The following is a 20,283-nucleotide window of genomic DNA, read 5'->3' as shown; positions in this document are numbered from 1 at the left end:
AACAGCCCTTGGTCAATCTTTCCCAGTATAGGGAAAGCAAATTTTCTCTCAATGCACTTATTTAATGAAAGGAAATATGTACATTTCAGTGCAGAATGAAGCAATTACTGTTGGTATGTAACGGATACATAAAAATACATAAATACATGCAATGGCTTGCAGAGCTCCAGCACAACTAGAAGCATTGGGTCTATTCCTCTCACTGACAGTGTGGCTCACAGTGCTGCATTGAGCAGATAGAGTGGTTTGGAGAAAACGAAAAATCAGCATCCAAGGTTGATGAATGCATTAGAAAAATAATAAATCCTCCTTTTCTTAGGCACCTAACTTGCCTTTTCTCAAGTCTTATTGAATTAAAGGACTAAATTGAGAGTGGGTTTCTCCTATGAGCAGATACGAAAGTACATAGTAAGAAACTGTTTACATTTTTTAAGATCTCTCTGTCTTTAAACAGAAACAAATTTTCCTACCCAGAAACATTGTTTGAAAAATACTGTAAAATATCTTTACAACTTTCAGAACTGTCAAATAAATTTTGGTGTTTCCAACCTGCATCTCAGAACATAGATTAGAACAAAATAACGTCCACATGTCTTTTCATCCAATGTGGATAGAAAAGCCTTTTATTAATGTTATTTGGCACATGAGATCTTTATTAATAAATGTAAATTGTTTTCTGAGCAATGCTATGCAAAGTTGTAGTATCTACTTTTTTAATATACTTTTATTAATTCTTGGAGAACTTTACATAATGTGCTTTCACTCTTCCCCTAACTGTACCTCCTCCAACTTCAGGTCCTCTTTTTTAAAGACTTACCCACTAGTCCAACTTGCACTGCCTATACACTCATGAGTGGGGGCCATCCACTGGAGGATGGTGGACCTGCCAGGGGAAACACCCTCAAAGCCATCCGCTGTCAATGGCTCCTCAAACCTGGGGATTCATGAGCCCTCCTCCCCTCTGTGCTAGAATATTAACAGGCTTGAGTAGCTATATTTTAAGGATGTATGTTACTGTATGTATTTGTGTATGTACATATGTGTGTATGGTTGTGCCTGCAGGTGTCCACAGAGGCCAGAGGTGGCAGATCCCCTGGAGCTGGGGTCAGAGGCCAGTCAATATGGGTGCTAGAAATCAAACTATCTTCCTAGCAAGAACAACAGGGCTGAACTGTCTCTCCAACCATAGTTTTATCTGTTTGTCTTTAAGAAAATTATTTGTTGACAAAGAAAGGCACTCATGAACAGTGAAAAGTGAAGACACACTTAAAAATGAGCTTTAATGAGTGGAAAGTGGCCCCTTTCTCCTTTAGCTGTATCATGTGGCTGCTTATTGGTATAGCATAGTGATTGGGGAATTGAGAAGAACCACTGAGTGCCTCTGTATATATATATTGGTAGTTTAAACTAGAAGATTATTCAAAGTAGCATCTTAATCTAAGCAAAATAATAAGGTGCTGTCAGAAATTATGATAGGCACATACTCATGGTTCTGCCATAAAAGAACCCATCAAGGAGAAACAGATTGTTCAGAACAATAGAATTATTTGTACAGGCATAAGTGCAGACTGTTCCCACTTACCCTCTTATTAGGGTTTGTCCTTCTGAAATATGGCTTAGCTTGAACACTAAGATACTCAGAAAAATTGTAAACACTGCCTTAAATTCAAACACACAGATTATTTGTCTCCTCCTTTGTAAGACACAACATACTTAGGTATAAAGCACTCTGACATTAACTTTTATGACATCTTATGATACTGCCATTCCCATGCCTACCATGTGTAACAATACTTCATCCTGCAGCCTGCCCCTTTAGACTTTTTGAGGACCTACAAGTCCAGTTGAGATAAATCTTCTCTGTCATGTTGTGCAGATGCAGCTATGTACCATATAACAAAACTGTTCAATGACAGACAACTTGCATCATTATGGTTGGTTCTATAAAATTGCATCAGCAAGGGATATTGGATCCATTTACTTTGTATTTGTTATAGGTACAATAGGATGGTCCCAGTGAGTAAATAGTATAACCAATTACTATGATTAAATGATTCAAGATTTTATCTCAATTACTATGAACAAATATAGGAGAAGTTTAATTAAGCATCATAGTCAGTAGATGATGCTCTAACTAGGAGTTGGGAGGGGAGTTGGAGAAGAGGAGGGAGGGGTGGGGAGAGGAGCAAATTCTTTAAGCCTGTACACTTCAGTTGTAAGCTATACTTTTATACTGCAATATAAATGAATATAGAAATATTCAGTTATCTAAAGCTATCAAAACTCCACAAAACTTCATAGTTTCTGCATATTTCAAACATTTATTTTTACATTTATTTATAAAATTTGGTTAGAGCATATGTAGTGTATTTTCCATAAAAAACTGAAGATAGTTAAGAACTACTAAAACCCTAAATTTTTGGTATGCTTAATAATTTTTTTGAGATAAGGCATAAAAGAAAAAGTAATCTAGTTGGACTAGAGATAGCTGTGAAAGTAATAAAAACATATTAAATTGCACTAAAATATCAAATATTTGAAGGCCTATTATAAAGCAAGGTCTTCTCCTCTGCACAGGGAAGTCCTGGGTTTTCAGCAACTTAGGTTTGGGTTCTCTACTGGAAACCATTAAGCTAGTTAGTTCAGACTCTCAGCATAGCATACTTCCTTTTAATGCTTTTACTGGAGGACATGAAAAACAGGCTTAGTCTTCTAAGTGCTTCCTAATGCTGTTACCTTCTCTTAATTCATTGCCAGAACTTTAGTGAAATATTCATAAAAATAGAATAAAATGTTAGCATTTGTATTAATAAACAGTTTCACAGCACAAAATCATCACTACAAAAACAGAAAAAAACATGCAAAGAAACGAAAATGATCAATGAGTTTTAAACTCAATTCACTATAATCTTGAGTCTGTTATCAAAATTATCATGTTTTCTATTCCTTTTATGTCCATAAAGCTATCATTACATATTTGTGATATGTTTTAAATTGGAAAAATAGCTACAAAGAAAAGGGGATTAACAATTTTTTTTATACAATGCTAGTCCATTGAACTTCCAGACAGCATGTACTGTGTTGCTCTTTGACATCCTGGAAGCCTCACAGAGTGATTCCTATTCCAACAGTGAATTTAGAAGAAGACATCAGATTCCCTAGAGCTGGAGTTACAGACGGTTGTTAACCACCACGTATGTACCGGGAACTGAACCTGTGTCCTCTGAAAGAGCAGCCAGTGCTCTTAGTCACTGAGCCGTCTCTCCAGAGCCATAAATCAGGCTTTTTCACACAACTACCTTCACCCACCTGGTTTGGGCACTCAGATATGAAATCACAAATCTTGGTAGATGAAATACTTTCTGTGATTGATGGTGACACAAATTCAGCTTCAAATTAAGATTGAGAGTATAAAATGTATTCTCTCGCTTATCATGAAATAAATGGAATATTTAACTGCTTCTTCAGCACAAGTATTTGAATTTGCTGAAGGTGAAGATGACTAGTAAAAGGAGAAAATAAAAAAAATTCTGAAGTTTAAAAAATATAAAGAGGTAGCCAGTGTGTATAGTGCCACTTGCTATTTTCAGAGTGCGCCTTATACATCAATTGTAAATATCAGGCAAGCCTTTCACAGGCAAGAATGCTCTGAAGTGGCGAGTCCCCTTGTATGGAAGGGAACACTTTCATATACTTCCATTCAAGTACAGGGTCTTGGTAAAGTTAGCTAGAGCACAGACAATTAACTGTCTGTGTGGTGCAGCCCATTTTTAAAGTCCCCCTTCAAATCTCTCATTATGCCTCTGCCCAGTTGTAAGACTGTACTCATAAGGAGATTACATAATTGCATAGCAGACCTGTGAATTAGTAAGAAAGATGGCATTTTCTTTGTGTAAAATCATTGGTCCTTTGGGACTAATTCATAGAATTTGGCACTACTAGATCTATGCTCTAGCTAACTGATTTGGTTTGGGGATAGACATACACATAAAAGGATTTTGCATTGATTCATGAGAAGATGTATTCTTAAGCATGATCAAGTTTTCTCATAGATCCGCTAAGCTTTACTTTAGTGATAGCTTAAAACTGTTCTCAACACACTTGCTTCTCAGCATTGAAGAAATAACAATTAACTTCATTGGAGAGAGACCGGGAGGGCTTCCAAAGCAAAGTCATTATGACCTTCCCCATCTTTATCTGTGAGAGCTTGCCATTAAGACTTTTGATGACCTACCTTGCCTGACAATAGGTCATAAGACCCTAACTCTAGTTAGAAGAAAGGAATGTTGCACAGTCTTGCTCAGTTTCCCCTTAGTCTATTACATCATATACCCTTTTATCGAATCATATTTCTATATGACTGCCCATTCCTTATGGAAGCTGAGTATAACAGTAGATGGTTTCCCTGGTTCCTTATGTCTTCATTTCTAGAGTTTCTTGTGTTGTGTTAAATGTTTTTTAAATAGGGGCTGGAGAGATGGCTCAGTGGTTAAGAGCACTGACTGCTCTCACAGAGGATCTGGGTTCAATTCCCAGCACCCACATGGTAGCTACGAACTGTCCTTAACTCCAGTACCAGGGGACTCCAAAGCCCCCACCTGACTTCTGCAGGACTGCATGACATGGGTGCACTCACATACATGCAGGCAATACACTCATACACATAAAGTAAAAATAATAAATAAAATATTTTTTAAATGTTGTTTAAATAAATTGCTTTCCTTTTCTCTTTTTAACCTGTCTTTCATATAAAGAATACAAGGTGTGACCTTTATGAGTATAGAAAAGTGTCACAGCTCTCATCCCTCCACCTCCACCTATTGCATTTCATGTCAACTTTGATACTTTCATATTATTTTAATTCTTGTGATATGGTCTTTGATTTGGAGAAATTTAATTAAACAGAAATCAAGCAATACTGATTAACTAAAGTACTCATCAATTACTAAATGCATCATTAAATGCACAGCTTTGTATTCCTCAGAGTTATCAGAGCCACAGAAGCATATGCATACAGAGAGAGAGACAGAGAGAGAGGGAGAGAGAGAGAGAGAGAGAGAGAGAGAACTTTAAAAGGCTTATGCATATAGGAGAGACATTCTAATGCATAGGGTATTAGCACATCGAACTAGACTATAGAATGAAAGATGTTTCCAATATATGACCTATAATTAAAGGTAGTATTCACAACACCTAATCAAGCTAGATACCCATCACAAATGACTAGAAAATGTGGTATACATGCAGAATTGAATATAATTTGGCCACCGAAAATGGCCTATAGTTAGTAGAAATATGGATAGAAGTGGCAGTGATCAAGGCAAGCGAAACAAATAAGGTACAGAAACAAATACTGTGTGTTCTCTCACACAGTATTAAAAACAAGCCAAATAGAATATACGATGTTGATTATTATGGGCTCAGAGGTGGGGGAAAGGGAGCTAGAGAGAGGTTAGATAGACAATGGCTACAAGACATAGTTGAGTAGAAGTCATAATTTGGGTATTCTACAATACAGTGGGTGACTAGAGTTGATATTGGCCTATTCTATATTTTGTGAATCAAGAGGAGCCTGAATGTTCCAGTGATAAGGAAGCAGAAATGTTAATTACCCCGATTTGCTCTGTATATTTGTTTAAAATATCACACTCTACAATAAACATACACATTTATTATGTGTTAATTAAACTTACAAATACTTAAGATAAAGAGCTAACCACTCAGATTTGATCTTTACACATGAACAACAGCATAATCCATAAATTTAAACAAAATTTTAAAATAAAAAATTAATTTTTGAAAATAGGTCTTTAATCTTGTTTTTTTCTGTAATTTAGAACATTGCTTTTCTTTTGTTTTGTTTTTAGAAGAAGCATTTCATTACAGCCTTAACATATTCATTAACACATTCCAGAGCAAGGATATATTGCTTTCAAAGGTGGCTGTAAATTTTTAGGTTCACAGTTGAATAATACACTGTTTTAATGTGTGTATTCAAGCTTGATCTTTGCCTCTGGTGGATCAGGCTGGTCTTGAACTCAGTGGTTTCTAGTACTTGTTTCTCTTCAGGTTCCTAACTAGCTGGGGTTGGGGGAGACCACACAGGCATAGCATCATGCTCAGCTCTACATTTTTTTAGTTGCCTTATTTAGCTCCTCTACGAATGCAAATTTTCCGCTCATTAAAAGTGTGTTGCTTAAGGAAACGAAACTTGAATATGGGGTGTGGCTGACTTCACATGCAAGTATTTCGAATATAGAGATTATAAAGAGATAAGAGTGACAGTGTTCTGGAAATGTTTTCCTAACTGTCTACTTACGAATGGAGACCAGGCGTAGAGATAATAATAATAATAATAATAATAATAATAATAATAATAATAATAAAACCTCAACCACAGGTGTTAGAATTGTGAAGGAGCAGGAGCATGGCATCACCTCCTCAGGTTCCCCCAGTCTTTGCACTGGCCTGTCCCATTCCAAAATGCCTGTATGACCACCAGGCATGCATTTTTATGCAGTCTCTCTATCACTTAACTGAGATTATCTACAAAAAAAAAAAAAAAGTGCCAAGAATTTGCTAAGCTGCATCTGTTACATGAAAACATTGTGTCCTTGCCTGGAGACATGACTCAGAGTTTAGGAGCACTGACTGCTCTTGCAGAGGAATCAGGTTCAGTTCCCAGCCCCCACATGGAGGCTACAAACTGTCCTTAACTCCAGTTCCAGGGGAATCTGAAGCCCTTCTCTGACCTCTGTGGCATTGCACAACACGGATGCAGTCACATACATGCAGGCAATACACTCATACACATAAAATGAAAATAATATTTTTTTTAAAAAAAGAAAATATTGTGTCCAGAATGCGCAGAACACTCAGGTCAAGTTTTCAACTTTTGGCTGGACTTTTTCACTTTTCCAAATGATTGGTTTGTGTATTTGTGTGTGACACTGAAATGTGAATCCCACTACATGTTCATTTAAGTGCTGAACAAAATTGATGGGGAAGGGAATTTGTAATAGAAATGTCTTTAAATTATACAAAGATATTTAAATTCTTTCAAAAGTTCTATAGTTAAAAGAAATGTGTATGTGACAAATGTACCTATAGGGTAGGCTCTCTTCCCCATTAATGAAAGAAAGGCCAAAATCTGTGATAAATTTTACCATTTTAAAAAGATATACCAAGCCATGGGTGGTGGCGCATGCCTTTAATCCCAGCACTTGGGAGGCAGAGGTAGGCAGATCTCTGTAAGAGGATCTCTGTAGGATTGAGGCTAGCCTGGTCTACATAGTGAGTTCCATGCCAGCTAGGGCTACAGGGAGAGCCTATCTCAAAAAGACTGAAATACATGCATATATACATGCAAAAATATTATATAATCCACAACTTGTATTAAGTACTGGTGGCTCTAACATATATCTTATTAAGTAAGCACTAATTAATTCAGAATTTAAAGTTGCAATAACCACAAGAAATAATCTTACCTTTGTTTTCTATACTGGTACCTGGTAGTGATTTATAGGAAATTCCACATTCCTGGGAAATAATGATGTCATCTACAGCAACCGTAGCATTCGAAGACAAAACAGTAGCTTCTAAAATTAACTATAATTCCAGAAAGATAAAATTATTAAAAATATACCATAAAGATAGAATCTCATGATAATAGTTCTTTCTGCAAAGAAACTCACACCTGTTCCATTTTCCAATGTAATTTTACAAAATTGTTTTGACCAGAACATTCAAATTATAAATGTATGTAGTCATAACTGCTTTGACAGCCTCTTATATAACCTTAATATGTTAGGTAACCTTGTTTCAATTAAAAGTTGCAACATTCATCACTAGTGAAGTTCTCACTTCCCATTGGAGCCATTAAGACTCATATGCATTTAAAATGAGCTCTTTGGGGTAAGCAACTGTGTGGTTTACAACTCAATTTAATTGAGATATGAATTCATTGTAATGTTTGGGTGCTATGATTCATTTCCATATCTGAATACTTAAATATGCATAAATACTATGCATACATATGTAGGATCATACTTTAATGCGGTAAAGAATAGAATCATTAACCACATATAGTGGTTAATCATTTTCATCTCCTAAAGCAATGGGAGGTATCTATTTAAACGTAATTTATATCAAATTCTGAATAGTGACTGGTACAATTTGTTTTCTTTCATGTTAATCACTCACATAATTATGTTGTTATTCTACCACAAAAGAGAAAACAATTGAGAGAGAAACAGAGAAGGTGAGAGGGAGAGAGAGAGGTAAAAGGAGGGAGGTGGAGAGGGCAAGGTGTGTGTTGGGGAGAAAGGAAGGTGTGGAGGGAGGGAGAGATATAGAGAGGGAGAGAGAAGGAGAGACAGAGACAGGGAGAGAGAGAGAGAGAGAGAGAAAAGGAGAGAGGGGGAGAGAGCGAGGTGTGTGTTGGGGAGAGAGGGAGGTGTGGAGGGAGGGAGAGATATAGAGAGAGAGAGAGAAAGAGAGACAGAGACAGAGAGAGAGAGAGAGAGAGAGAGAGAGAGAGAGAGAGAGAATGAGAAATATTCCTAGGGCCTTAGGAAATACTCAGCTTATTCTCGTCCTGGATATACTTGGTGGGCACAGCTCCATCCTGTCACTGCGGATGTGTCATAGCCAGAACCTCACAATTTACTCGCTTATTCTAGTCCTGGATATACTTGGTGGGCACAGCTCCATCCTGTCACTGTGGATGTGTCATAGCCAGAACCTCACAATTTACTTTGGAGCTCAGATCATGGGTATATTTCAGGAATTCCTTTGACTTTCTGCTGCCTTTCTGTGAGGTAGCTAACTAGGTAAGGAATTCTATGAGCTACTTCTAAAAATAGGGCCTTGTACTTTCATGTGTCAGGTGACCTGCCCCATACCTGGAGAAAAGATTCCTCAACAGCAGAGTCAAAAATCTGAACAAGGAGTCTTTGTGAAGCTCCTTTCAATATACTGCCATTAGATTATCTTTCTTGTCCAAACATACTTCTACCTACCTGTCTATTCTTCACTCAACCTAAGCACCCAAACAGTTTACCTTTATCCTTAGGAGCTCATTTTTAAGGCTTGTGTGAAATCAAACTAAATGGGCACCTTTTCTGTTCTTATTAACCTGATTTTATGATAGGGTGTCAGCAATAAACTTTGTGATCAGTGAAGACAGGCTATTGTCTCCCCAACACATGATATAACACATGAACAAGTCAGCTACATTAGAAATAAGAACTTCTTTATAGGACACACGTGTAAGAGTCTAAGAGAATCAAAATCACTCTGTTAACTATGCCAAGAACATGGGAGTGCTTTGGCAAATATTTGGTGGATAGGTAATTTTAAATCCTTGTCATAATGTCTGCCAAAGATTTCTTTTCCCCTGAAGAAACAGGTAACAATGCAACCAAATCAATGAGATGTGACAGCAGGCATTACAGGAAACCTGTGGGCATTACACAACAACCAATCAGTTGGATAACAGACTGAAATGATCAATTGCATGAGTCAGTACAGTCCTTAGAAACTAGTTGTATGGCATTTATTCCACACCCAAGGACATATAGGCAGCACTGAGTGGATTCAGTGGGAAGGAACACAGGTCTGACTCTACAGACCTGAAATTTGGTGAGAGTTTAGAAAGGAGGGAATCTAAACAGGATCAAAATATATTGTATGAAATTCACCAAAATTCACTAAGATACTGATAAAAATAATTAAGGAACACATGAAGCTGGGGAGGGAAATGCTGGTGGGTAGGAAAGGGATTGAAGTGTATGGAATGGGGATGTATTTGAGCAGAATACAGTATAAAGGTATTAAACAATGCAAAAAAGAAAAGCAGCGTGGACTACAGGCGTTAAACCCATGTCCCAGCATTTCCCTGATGCTCACAGGTGTCAATCCAGCTTTGATGGTGAATGACCAGAAATAAGTGAGGATACATAGATGCCACCACAAACACTGCCCCTAGGTTCACAACATTTGTCTCTGTGTGTTAAAGCAGGAAGACCTTCAGCATGTGTTTCCAGGTTTGAAAATAAATAGAATATTACAATACAATACTACTTGGGCTGAAATGACATAATGGTTTAGATTTTTAGATGTATTTGATGTGTGTGTGTGTGTGTGTGTGTGTGTGTGTGTGCATAGTTCATAAATAGAGAGTGGACTGGAAGTTAAAACAAGCCAGTATCTTTACGTAAGCAAAATACAGAAGACAAGTGTATTTGCAATTGTATTTGCAAATATATATAATTATAATGATTTGTAAAATTCTGGTTATGGTTGGCTTCTATAAAATGTTGGCAAAGAAATTTGTTTTTAATATGAGAGACAGAAAATAATAACACAGATTTTAGAAAAGGGTTTGGGTATAATAAATACAAGCACTATAATTTAGAAACTGTTAAAAACTTTTAATTAATTGTTATTTATTGTGGCAGCTTAAAACTTGAAAGAATTCTCCTTTCATGTATTATTATAATATGTATTCATTGATGATATAAATTAAAGATGCTTAATTCTTCAAAGTCATTAGGTCAACATTTATCTATCTCCATATTTGAAAGTCTCTATTAAAAAGCGTCTAGGAAGACAGAATCCTGGAACGCCTCTCTGTGTTCCAGAGAAGTGTGTTTTCACTCTTTGAATGGAACTGGTAGGTGATAGAAGACGTGAAGTGGAACACTGAGATGGATCTTGATGATTGGGATTTTATTTTGTCTGAAGGAAAACACCAGATAAGTAATTTACACTATCAAAATATAGTTTAAACTTAACTTCGAAAGGCAAATAAGAACTTAGATTCAGTCATTTCCAATCCCAGTTTGCTTACTTCCATCTAATAAAATTCAAGATCACATAATGCAAAGTTATAATTCTACTATTTACTAAAATCATCCATTTTTAAAATGATTCATTTCTTGGACAATATGCAACTATAAGTAATCATCAACTCGTGAACTTGACTACTTCTGTTTTTTCATTGTTTTGGGGCATTTATTAATTTACTGTGGGTTCCTGTTATGTTTGTGTATGTGTATAGCCACAACACCTCTGTGGAAGTCAGAGGACAGCCACAGAGCTCTGTGGTGCTTTGAATGAGAACATCCCCAGGGGTTCCATGGCTCTGAACACTTTGGCCCCAGCTGGTGGCACTGTTCTTGGAGGTTTAGGAGGTTGCGGCCTTGCTGGGGGAAGCACATCACTGGCTTTAAGAGTTCATACTCATCCCCTTTCTAGTTTGGTCTCTCTGCTTCCTGCTGCCAGACCCCCCCCCCCCAACTTAGCTCTGATCCATCTGGATCCAATCAGCCCAATAAATTCTTCCTTCTGTAAGGAACCATGGATTTTTCATGAGAGCAACACAAAAGGAACTAGCAGCAGAATGTGACCAATACAAATTGGTCGTCCTTCCACTGTGTGTCTCTGGAATCGCAGTCAAGTCCTCAATGTTGGCAGCCAGAGCCTTAACCACTGAGCCATCTTGCTGACCCCCTGTTTTTATAATCACTTGTATTTACTGAGCAGATTTTTACTGTTCTAAAAGCTGTTGCCTTTGGGAACTATAGGATCATGATTAACAAGTAAGGAACAGTTTTATGAGAAGAAATGTTTCAATGTGGAAAAGGCAAATATTTGTGTAAGATTTTCAAGTGCTTTAAGAATTCTCAAAAAAAGGAATTCAAATTTCAAGTTAAATGTACATTTATTTCCCCTTCAAAAATTATTCTCAAGGTATCATTGATTTTGTTTGATTCAAGAAAGAGAAAAATAATTTCTTGCTTTCACAAACTGCATAATGTTGCTGACAACCAAGTGATCATGTTATATATCTGAAAAAAAAAGCATTCCCAGAAAGAACATTTAAGGTGCATACCTGAATATGTGTTATATACAGTGACATCAAGACAAATCAACCAACAGAAAAGGGAACATGTTAGGAAGAGATAAACTAGAATAAAGTAGTCTCTGAGGAACAAAGGCTGCATCAATAACAGGATGAATAGCAAAACATCCCAGAGACTTTGCTCTGTGCAAGGTAAATTCCATGCTTGTGGAGATGTGGTGATGCTTGTGGAGATGCTGTGGTCTTGTGGAGATGGGACTACATTTTGTCTTATTTTAAAGTGAAAGAAAAAGAAGTTTAGAGAATAGAAATGGTCAAAAGTCACATAATTAGTAAGAATATGTAACATATGACACTGATAACTGTGGTGATTATCTTGCATCTCAGTGAAATAAAGAAATCTTTGTTCCTCAGTGGTTGATTCACACCCATCCAGACCTGATTCAATGAGGTCCTAGACACAGAGGACTGAGGACACAGCAAATTTACACAGATGATATTTACTTCTGTTTTATAAATCTTGCCCCTCACTGAATCTTCAGATAATGCTAGGAAATTGTTATTGATTTATATCATTAACTCTAATAAAGAATGAAAATGTAATAAATCACTGTGGAAAATATCACAAAGAGTCATTTTAAGATCAAACCTAAAAAGTGATACAACGAAGTTTTCAAGGGGAACTTGGAGAAAGCAAATCAACATGAAATCAATGGACAATATTTATTCAAAGCCCTTTTAGATATTAAAACTTAGAACCACCATTATGAAAAGAATGAAATTGCAAATGACATGAATATATTTGTATGAAAAGCTCAACAGAGCAACTGAGCATGAACAGACCAAGTTAAAACAGAACAGAAGGAATATAATTAACTATTTGACTTAAATTCTTCCAATTCTTCCACCCAGGTGATGGAGAGCATCTTGAAAGGCTTTTTATTTAATTTTCTTACAGAATCAACAGAAAGCTTAATCCTTTCCCAGCAGGAAGAACAAACGTCCTATCAACTACGGGTGCTTATTTCCTAGGAAACACAAAACAATTTGTAATCTGTTATGGTCTCCAGTTCACATCAAAGCACCACACTGCATCCAAATTTCATGGATAAAATGAAATGCATAAGTCTCATAATCCAGTACCTTTCTTCTTTCTAGTACATGTACAGGATTGGCTCACCCTGATGACCCTGTACAAATAGGTTCACAGCTTAACCATGTTGAGCTGATGACCAGACCAAGATTAAGGCCACCTTTAAATGATGCAGTCAACCAAACTTAAGGTGCCCAAATCTTGGCCTGTTTCTAAAAAAAAAAAAATCCACTTTAAATATTTGTAAACTTAAACCCTAGATAGACAACTGGTTGGCACAATATCATCTTTATTTATTGTTGATACATGAATTACACATAGCTTGAATTCGCCTGTGTAATTTCATAATTTTAAAATATAGAGGAACCAGATTAAAGCCAACATAATATTAGTATTTTTCTTCTGACAGAGGACAAAGAAGTGAACGAGACCAAAACTGCTTCTGCACAGTCAACATTAGTATTAAAAGAAAATAAATGACATTAAATAATTCTGAGATGCATGTGTGTTTATTTCTCTTTGTTTACTACTAGCTTAAAACATTTTTTAAAAAATTATGTCACACTGATGTAGTAAATAAAATATGTTGATATATCCATGTGACTGTGTTTATTTATTTTTATTTTATGTGTATGAGTGTATTGCCTGCATGTATGTGAGAGTACCCATGTGTGCCACAGAGGTCAGAAGAGGGCTTCAGATTCCCCTGGAACTGGAGTTGAGGACGGTTCCTAGCTGTGATGTGGGTGCTGGGAATCGAACCTGGGTCCTCTGCAAGAGCAGTCAGTGCTCTTAAACACTAAGCTATCTCTCCAGCCCCGACTGTGTGTATTTTTATACACCTTGTGAATATATGTATACTTGTATAAAATCTGAACTGACTCACTAATAAAACTTAACAGAAGGCCACAACTCCTATCCAATGTGTATGGCATTAGATGGGCATGGGATTTATATGGTTTAAAGTTAAGTATATTAATACAGCCTGAAGAGTATTTCTTATGGATATACTCCAAGATATGGATACAACACAGTAAAGTCAAATCCACAGCTAAATAAACCATCAAAAGACCTCACATAAATTCAAGTTAGGTTAACTTTTGCCCTATCAATTCATTTTCAAAGCTACTGCCTTCCAAATTTAATTTCCTGAATTTATGAGTAGAGATTACAGAATGTTATGACAAAATTTGGTGGTAAAGATTAAGGGAATTTTCCCCCCCTATTCTTTTTATTTGTTTGCATTTCCAAAACAAATCTATACTACACGCAGCTTGTAAGAGGGCTAGAGGAAGGGGAGAAAAGTGAGGAGGAAAATTCCTGTCTACCTTTGGGTGAATTAGACATGGCTAAAACTCAGCAAAAGTCCAATATCAAGGCTGGTTGGAAAGAAAAACTAACACATTCTGCTTAGTCACAGGACTGGGACGGAAAGATCAGCCACTCAGGGTCATGTCAGAAACTATCACAGTCTGTTGTCAACAAATTACAAAGTGGTGCAATCTCCAACTTAGTAAACATGACTTCACATAACAAGGAGAAATCTCAATTTGCCTTCCAAAGCAAATCCGAAAACTCAAATCCCCAGACAAGCAGAATGAAAGGTAACAGACTACACTGTACTGAGATTCTTTTTTTTTTTTTTTGAGAAGTCTCGAATTTAATGTTTGATATTTTACCACTGAGTGACATCCCGCTTTCCACATGTCCGAGGACAAAGTTGACAGGGAAATAAGACACAGGACTCTCCATAACCCGTTCCAACCTTCAGTTCCGTGCCTCTCCACTGTCTGAATTTTTTGGCCACAAACATGTCACAATTCAGAAGCATAACCAAAGTCTAATGTCTCCTTAAAATGCCTCCCCTACCAGCTGGATGATCCTGAAATTTCCTTTTTTTTAACTTAAAAAAATTTATTGAAAATTTCATACCTGCATATAAGGTGCTTTGATCAAATCCACGCCCACTCCCTCCTGCTTTCTTTCTTTCTTTCTTTCTTTCTTTCTTTCTTTCTTTCTTTCTTTCTTTCTTTCTTTCTTTCTTTCTTTCTTTCTTTCTTTCTTTCTTTCTTTCTTTCTTTCTTTCTTTCTTTCTTTCTTTCTTTCTTTCTTTCTTTCTTTCTTTCTTTCTTTTTTATGAAGCTTTTGGCTACTCTAACATTCCCTCTGAATGACTAACCTCTGAAGAGATAACCCTAAAATCTTTTAGGATTAGATAAAAGCTCCCAAATACTTCCTGTTGCACATGGAAGAAGCCAGAGTGGTCTGCGTCCCGACTCCCTATTGGCAATTTGGGTAACCGCTTCAGAGAATGGTGTGGTAAGAATGGGAGGTCGGAATTGGCTAGGCAGTTAGGGTAAAAAGACCCCAAAGAAAAACAGCCAATTTCTTGGCTAAAAGTCAAAAATGTACTGAGATTCTTTTAACAACAGGCACTGAGCACTTCCAGTCATAGAAAGAATGGCACCCATTACAGCTCATAACTAGTCCTATCAAGAGACACTCTGATTACTCTACAATACTTCAATTATAACAAATTCTGACAAACGTTCATCATGCAAAAAGAAATAAGCCTAATGAAGACAGCTTAGCAGAATACAAGCACTGGAGGCCAAGAACAGAATTGCCCTTATGTTCATCTCCTGTCACAGGAAGTGGAGAATGATACCAATGTGTCCATGGCCATCCTCCATGCCAAACGCTCCCCCAATAACAGCTACCAACGTGGCTTTCCCCATTAAATGTGGGCATCAAATCAGGAGATTTCCTCAAGGTAAGGAAGTATTAATTATTGAAAACAGAGTTTTGATCAAAAGGACAAAATATGAAGGAATCCTAATATTTATTGTGTATTCATTGTTCCGATGCAATATAACCACAGCGAAAGAGTATGTATGTTTCTAAACACTTAATCCTCACCATGCGTCTAGGAAGTAGAGGACAGTCAAAGAGTTGGCATTTGTTCCACATTCCTTCTCCTTCTATGGGGAGGACCTCCTCCACAGGAACACTGCTATTACCTGACACTTCTCTTTCCTATGGAGGGTTTAAGCATTTAACTGATGGGTGAGGGTAGAAGAATTCACTGAGCATGCTCAATTCATCCCCCTTTCCCAGTCAAGGCTCATTTTTGGGAGTCTGCCTATCCCCATGAGACAAGCTGTGATAGTCAGTATTAACTGTCAGTTTGAGAGGATCTAGAATCTCCTGGGTGATGGGCCTCTGGGCTTGCCTCTGGGGATTGTCTTGATTTTGTTAATTGACTTTGTTGGAAGACCTATCTTAACTATGGGTGGCATCATTCCTGGACAGGGATTCTGAGCTCCATAAAGTAGAGATGGCAAGCTGAGTAGAAGTTTACATCTCTCTCTCTCTCTCTCTCTCTCTCTCTCTCTCTCTCTCTCTCTCTCTCTCTCCTTTTTGATTGGGGATTCAATGTGTCCAGCTCCCTCAAGCCCTTGCCACAACTTCCTTGCCATCATGGTTTATAACCTGGAAATAGCCAAAATAGACAATTTCTCCCTTAAGTTGTTTGGGTCAGAATATTTATCCCAGCAACAGGAAAAGACATTAAGACATATGCATTCTGATATTATTTATTGTTTATGATAAAAGGCTTGCCTACAACAGGAGCCTGCTATTTACTCAGCAGTCAGATACACTCTGATTGATCCCATTTAGTCTGAGTTCAAGGCTTATTTTAAATGCATGACTGTATATTCTAAAGGCATCGCTTTCAAAATATGTTTTTCTCTATTTCCCTTCTACACTTATCTCAACTGGTTCAGAAATGAGTGTTAGATAAAGGTGTATTATTTGTCAACTCCAGCCCAACATTCTGTATCACAGCCCATTCTAGAAGAGACAGAAACTCAGAAGGCTTAAAGAAGCTCCCTATGATCAGATATTTGGGCTTGAACCCGCACTCTGTAACTCATGCCCACAGCCTCCGTTTTACACACTCTATTCAGTGCTCAGACTCTTTGTAGTATTGCTTTTACCATCACCTTGGTTTTCGCAGATGCAGAAACAGGAAGTGCAAAGACAATACTTGCAGTAGCTCAGCTCTCTGAGTGGGACCAAGGATCAGAACTCAGAACACTGGACTCCGGAGGTAGCACTTTCCAATACCATCACCTGACCTAGTTTCTAAAATTGCTTTTATCAAACACCATTCAGAAGGAAGGCAGGCAGGAACTGCTGCATCCATTTACTGAGCCACAGTCTCCATCTTTTATGATTCAGCAAGATAATTATACCAAAGGTTAGTAAAAAATCCTTTGTGTTATTAGACAAAAGCAGTAGGATTAGAATGTAAGGACAACACATAAGTTTTCTTTACTGAGCCTCGTACATACTGCATTTCCTTAGGAAAACATTCTCTTTTATCTTTAGTTTTCACATTTCCATAAATACAGAATGTATTCTGACAATGTTCACCCTCCAATACCCCTGTTTTCCTCCTTCCTTTCCCTCGGAGCCCTGTCTTCTTCTCACCTAATTCCCCAGCAGCTACACCATTAGAGAAAATGATCCCCTCTCCTCCAGCAACCATTAACAGTCATAGGTATGGGGGGTCAGGCGCACCTCTTTCATCAAGGATGGAGTGTAGAAGGACAAATCGGGTACAGCTAGCCATAGCTGCTGTGAGTTCAGGGTAGAGGCTGCCGTATGACACCTGGAGGGCAGAAACTCATGCCACTCCTCCTCATCTTCCAGCTTTGAAATTCTCTCCGAATCACTCTCCTCTCAGCCATCAGATGAAAGACTCATCTCAAATGTTTGCTACTTTGCCCCACATAAGTCTGAGCACTTAAGTCAAAGTAATCCATCTACTTCTCTCTGAACATTTCTGTGCTTTATTAAAACTGAATATATTCATTGGGTGTGTTACTTTGCTGTCTAAATGATTAGCATTAAACAAGGATCTTCTGCTTAGGTGCATTAATAGCTTACCTGGAAAGGCAGAATAGATTCTCCATCTTCTGCATAGAGATCAATTTTTGCTTGGCTCCACTGAGATTCTGAGAGTCTGGTCACTTCACTCTGCTTTTGCAAACTGCCATCTAATGATGTTCTTGTGAAAACAGAGAGTCTGGAATGCTCAGACAAAAGATACCAAAACTGCACCTGTTAAGAAAGGTTTGAAATGATATCAGGCTAGTGAGATGACCCAAGTGGGTAAAGATGCTTTCCACCAAGCCTGATGACCTGAGTTCAATCCCAAGCACCTACACGGTGGACGGAGAGAACTGGCTCCTCACAAGTTATCCTCTGACCACCACATTCAGAGCAAGGCACTCATACATGCATATACATGCCCACATGCATGAATATACTCCATATAAATAAACAGATAAATCAATGTAATAACAAATTTAGCCAGGCATGATGGCACAGGCCTTTAATCCCAGGACTTAGGAGTCAGAGTCAGTGAGACTAAGGTCAGCCTGGTATGGTCTACAGGCCAGCTGGTATACAATGAGACCCCCAAAACAAATTAGAAATTAAAATTTCCCATACTAGTTCAATGACAGACATGACTTTCTTATTTCTTCCTCCATTAATGAGTCAACCCCAGAAAATACTAGTTTTCTTATTGCAACTTTTCTTCCCTTAGGGAACCAGGCAGCTATGCAAGTTTTCTGCGGGAAATGCATCAAAAAGGTAAGTATATAAATAGATAACAAGATGCTACACTAAGATAGGTTTGAGGTTATGTTGTTTACCAACACTGTCATGGATATTACTACTCTGCTCCCAAGGAATGCTCTTGGGAGTCTTTGTTCTTTCTTCCTATATGTTTGGGGCTACAAATCATGATTCAAAGCTACAAAATAGGGTGTCACAATACACACAGCTTGCTAATTCAAACACCAAACCAGGAAATACTTTCTCAACTAAAGAAATATCATAATGAGTAATTTTCATTAATTTCTTTTCTGTTACTGATGTACTTGAGAGCTCATGGGATACTCTCCATCAGTAATCTAAGGGACACTGTCTTCTCGATCAAGGAGGCCAAGGAGACCCCATGAGATGGACTTGAACCAGTGTCCAGTCTACAAAGAGGAGGGTCAACACAGAGGAATCATTTCCTCCATGCTTCAAAGAGAAGCCAGCTGTGGTCGAGCAGGACCTTTGACTTATCTTCACATAGATGGAACTGGTAAAAGAAAGGAGCCAGGGGTTCCTCCCAAGCCCATGTGACCCCTGAGGAACAGATCCTCAAATGACCTTAAGAGTAAAAATAAGTTGGTTTATCTGGGCCAACTGTATGGCCTTAAACACTCAAATGGAAACTATAACCAAAGATTAAAGAGTCAATATAATTTCTTAAGAGTCCATATGTATAGCTAAAGGCTACATAACAAGCAACAATGCCAGATAGGAGATACCTTCTTTTGAGTTGTTGGCCAGGGTGGCCAAAGGGACTCTCAGATAGTAACCCAGCATAGAACTGGGAAAATGAACAGCAGACCCCAATCTTATCTAAAGGAATATTGACAACGGTTGCTGCTAGATGAGGAACAGCTGACCTTCCCAAAACAAAGACCTCTAGATAGGCTGACTAGATTCACCAGAAGGGCAAGTAGTGGGAAATGGCTGGGGGTGCCAACAACACAGCAGACAGTAGCAGGGATAGAAGAGTATAAGGGTTCTAGTTGGGGAAGGGAGGCTATGGGAGGGTGCCATCTGGGAAGTGGGTATATAGTTGAGTAAAATGGTTTGGGATGTTCTGTGTGATGTACACACACACACACACACACACACAAAATCAACAAATTTTTAAAAATATATTTGAGAAGGAAACATACAAATTTACATCATGTTAATTCACAGAGGTGATAAACATTACCACTGAAATCTACTCGATGACTTTATAGACATAAAGGCACCAAGGAGCTAAGTGCAACTGATTATGACTAGTAATAAACAGATACATATAGATTAGAGATATATGCACCAATATCTCAGTGTTAGCAGCAAAAACAGGGAGTCTTTCTGCTAGGAACAAAATATTCTAAAATGAAATGGAGATCTTTTTTAAAGGTTAAAAACTCATTCAATTTTATGTCTTACAGGGCTTATACTGAGTTCAATATTGTATAACTGTATTAGTTCAACTGTGAACCTAGAAATTTACAGCCACCTTTGAAAGAGATGTACTCTTGCTCTGGAGTGTGTTACTGAATATGTTAAAGCTGTAATGAAATGCTTCTTCTAATCATGCAGTTATTACAAATTTTTAAAAATATATAAAATATAAGGTGGGGCGTGGTGGTGCACGCCTTTAATCCCAGCACTCAGGAGGCAGAGGCAA

At 37.6% G+C, this 20,283-nt stretch overlaps 1 protein-coding gene across 1 annotated transcript in view; it reads right to left on the bottom strand.

The window, feature by feature from the left end:
- Positions 1 to 20,283, bottom strand: part of Malrd1 (MAM and LDL receptor class A domain containing 1) — a 721,844-nt gene that overhangs the window by 574,584 nt on the left and 126,977 nt on the right. The window contains exons 12-13 of the mRNA XM_029557135.1: positions 17,916 to 18,089; positions 7,488 to 7,608 (exon numbers count right to left, since the gene is read on the bottom strand). Of these exons, the coding sequence (XP_029412995.1) occupies positions 7,488 to 7,608; positions 17,916 to 18,089 (295 nt within the window). The remainder of the gene's footprint in view (positions 1 to 7,487; positions 7,609 to 17,915; positions 18,090 to 20,283) is intronic.

The sequence above is a fragment of the Nannospalax galili genome, unplaced genomic scaffold (assembly GCF_000622305.1).
Source record: "Nannospalax galili isolate Female #2095 unplaced genomic scaffold, S.galili_v1.0 scaffold487, whole genome shotgun sequence".
Taxonomy (NCBI): Eukaryota; Metazoa; Chordata; class Mammalia; order Rodentia; family Spalacidae; genus Nannospalax; species Nannospalax galili.
This window is presented reverse-complemented; position numbering and strand designations above follow the sequence as displayed.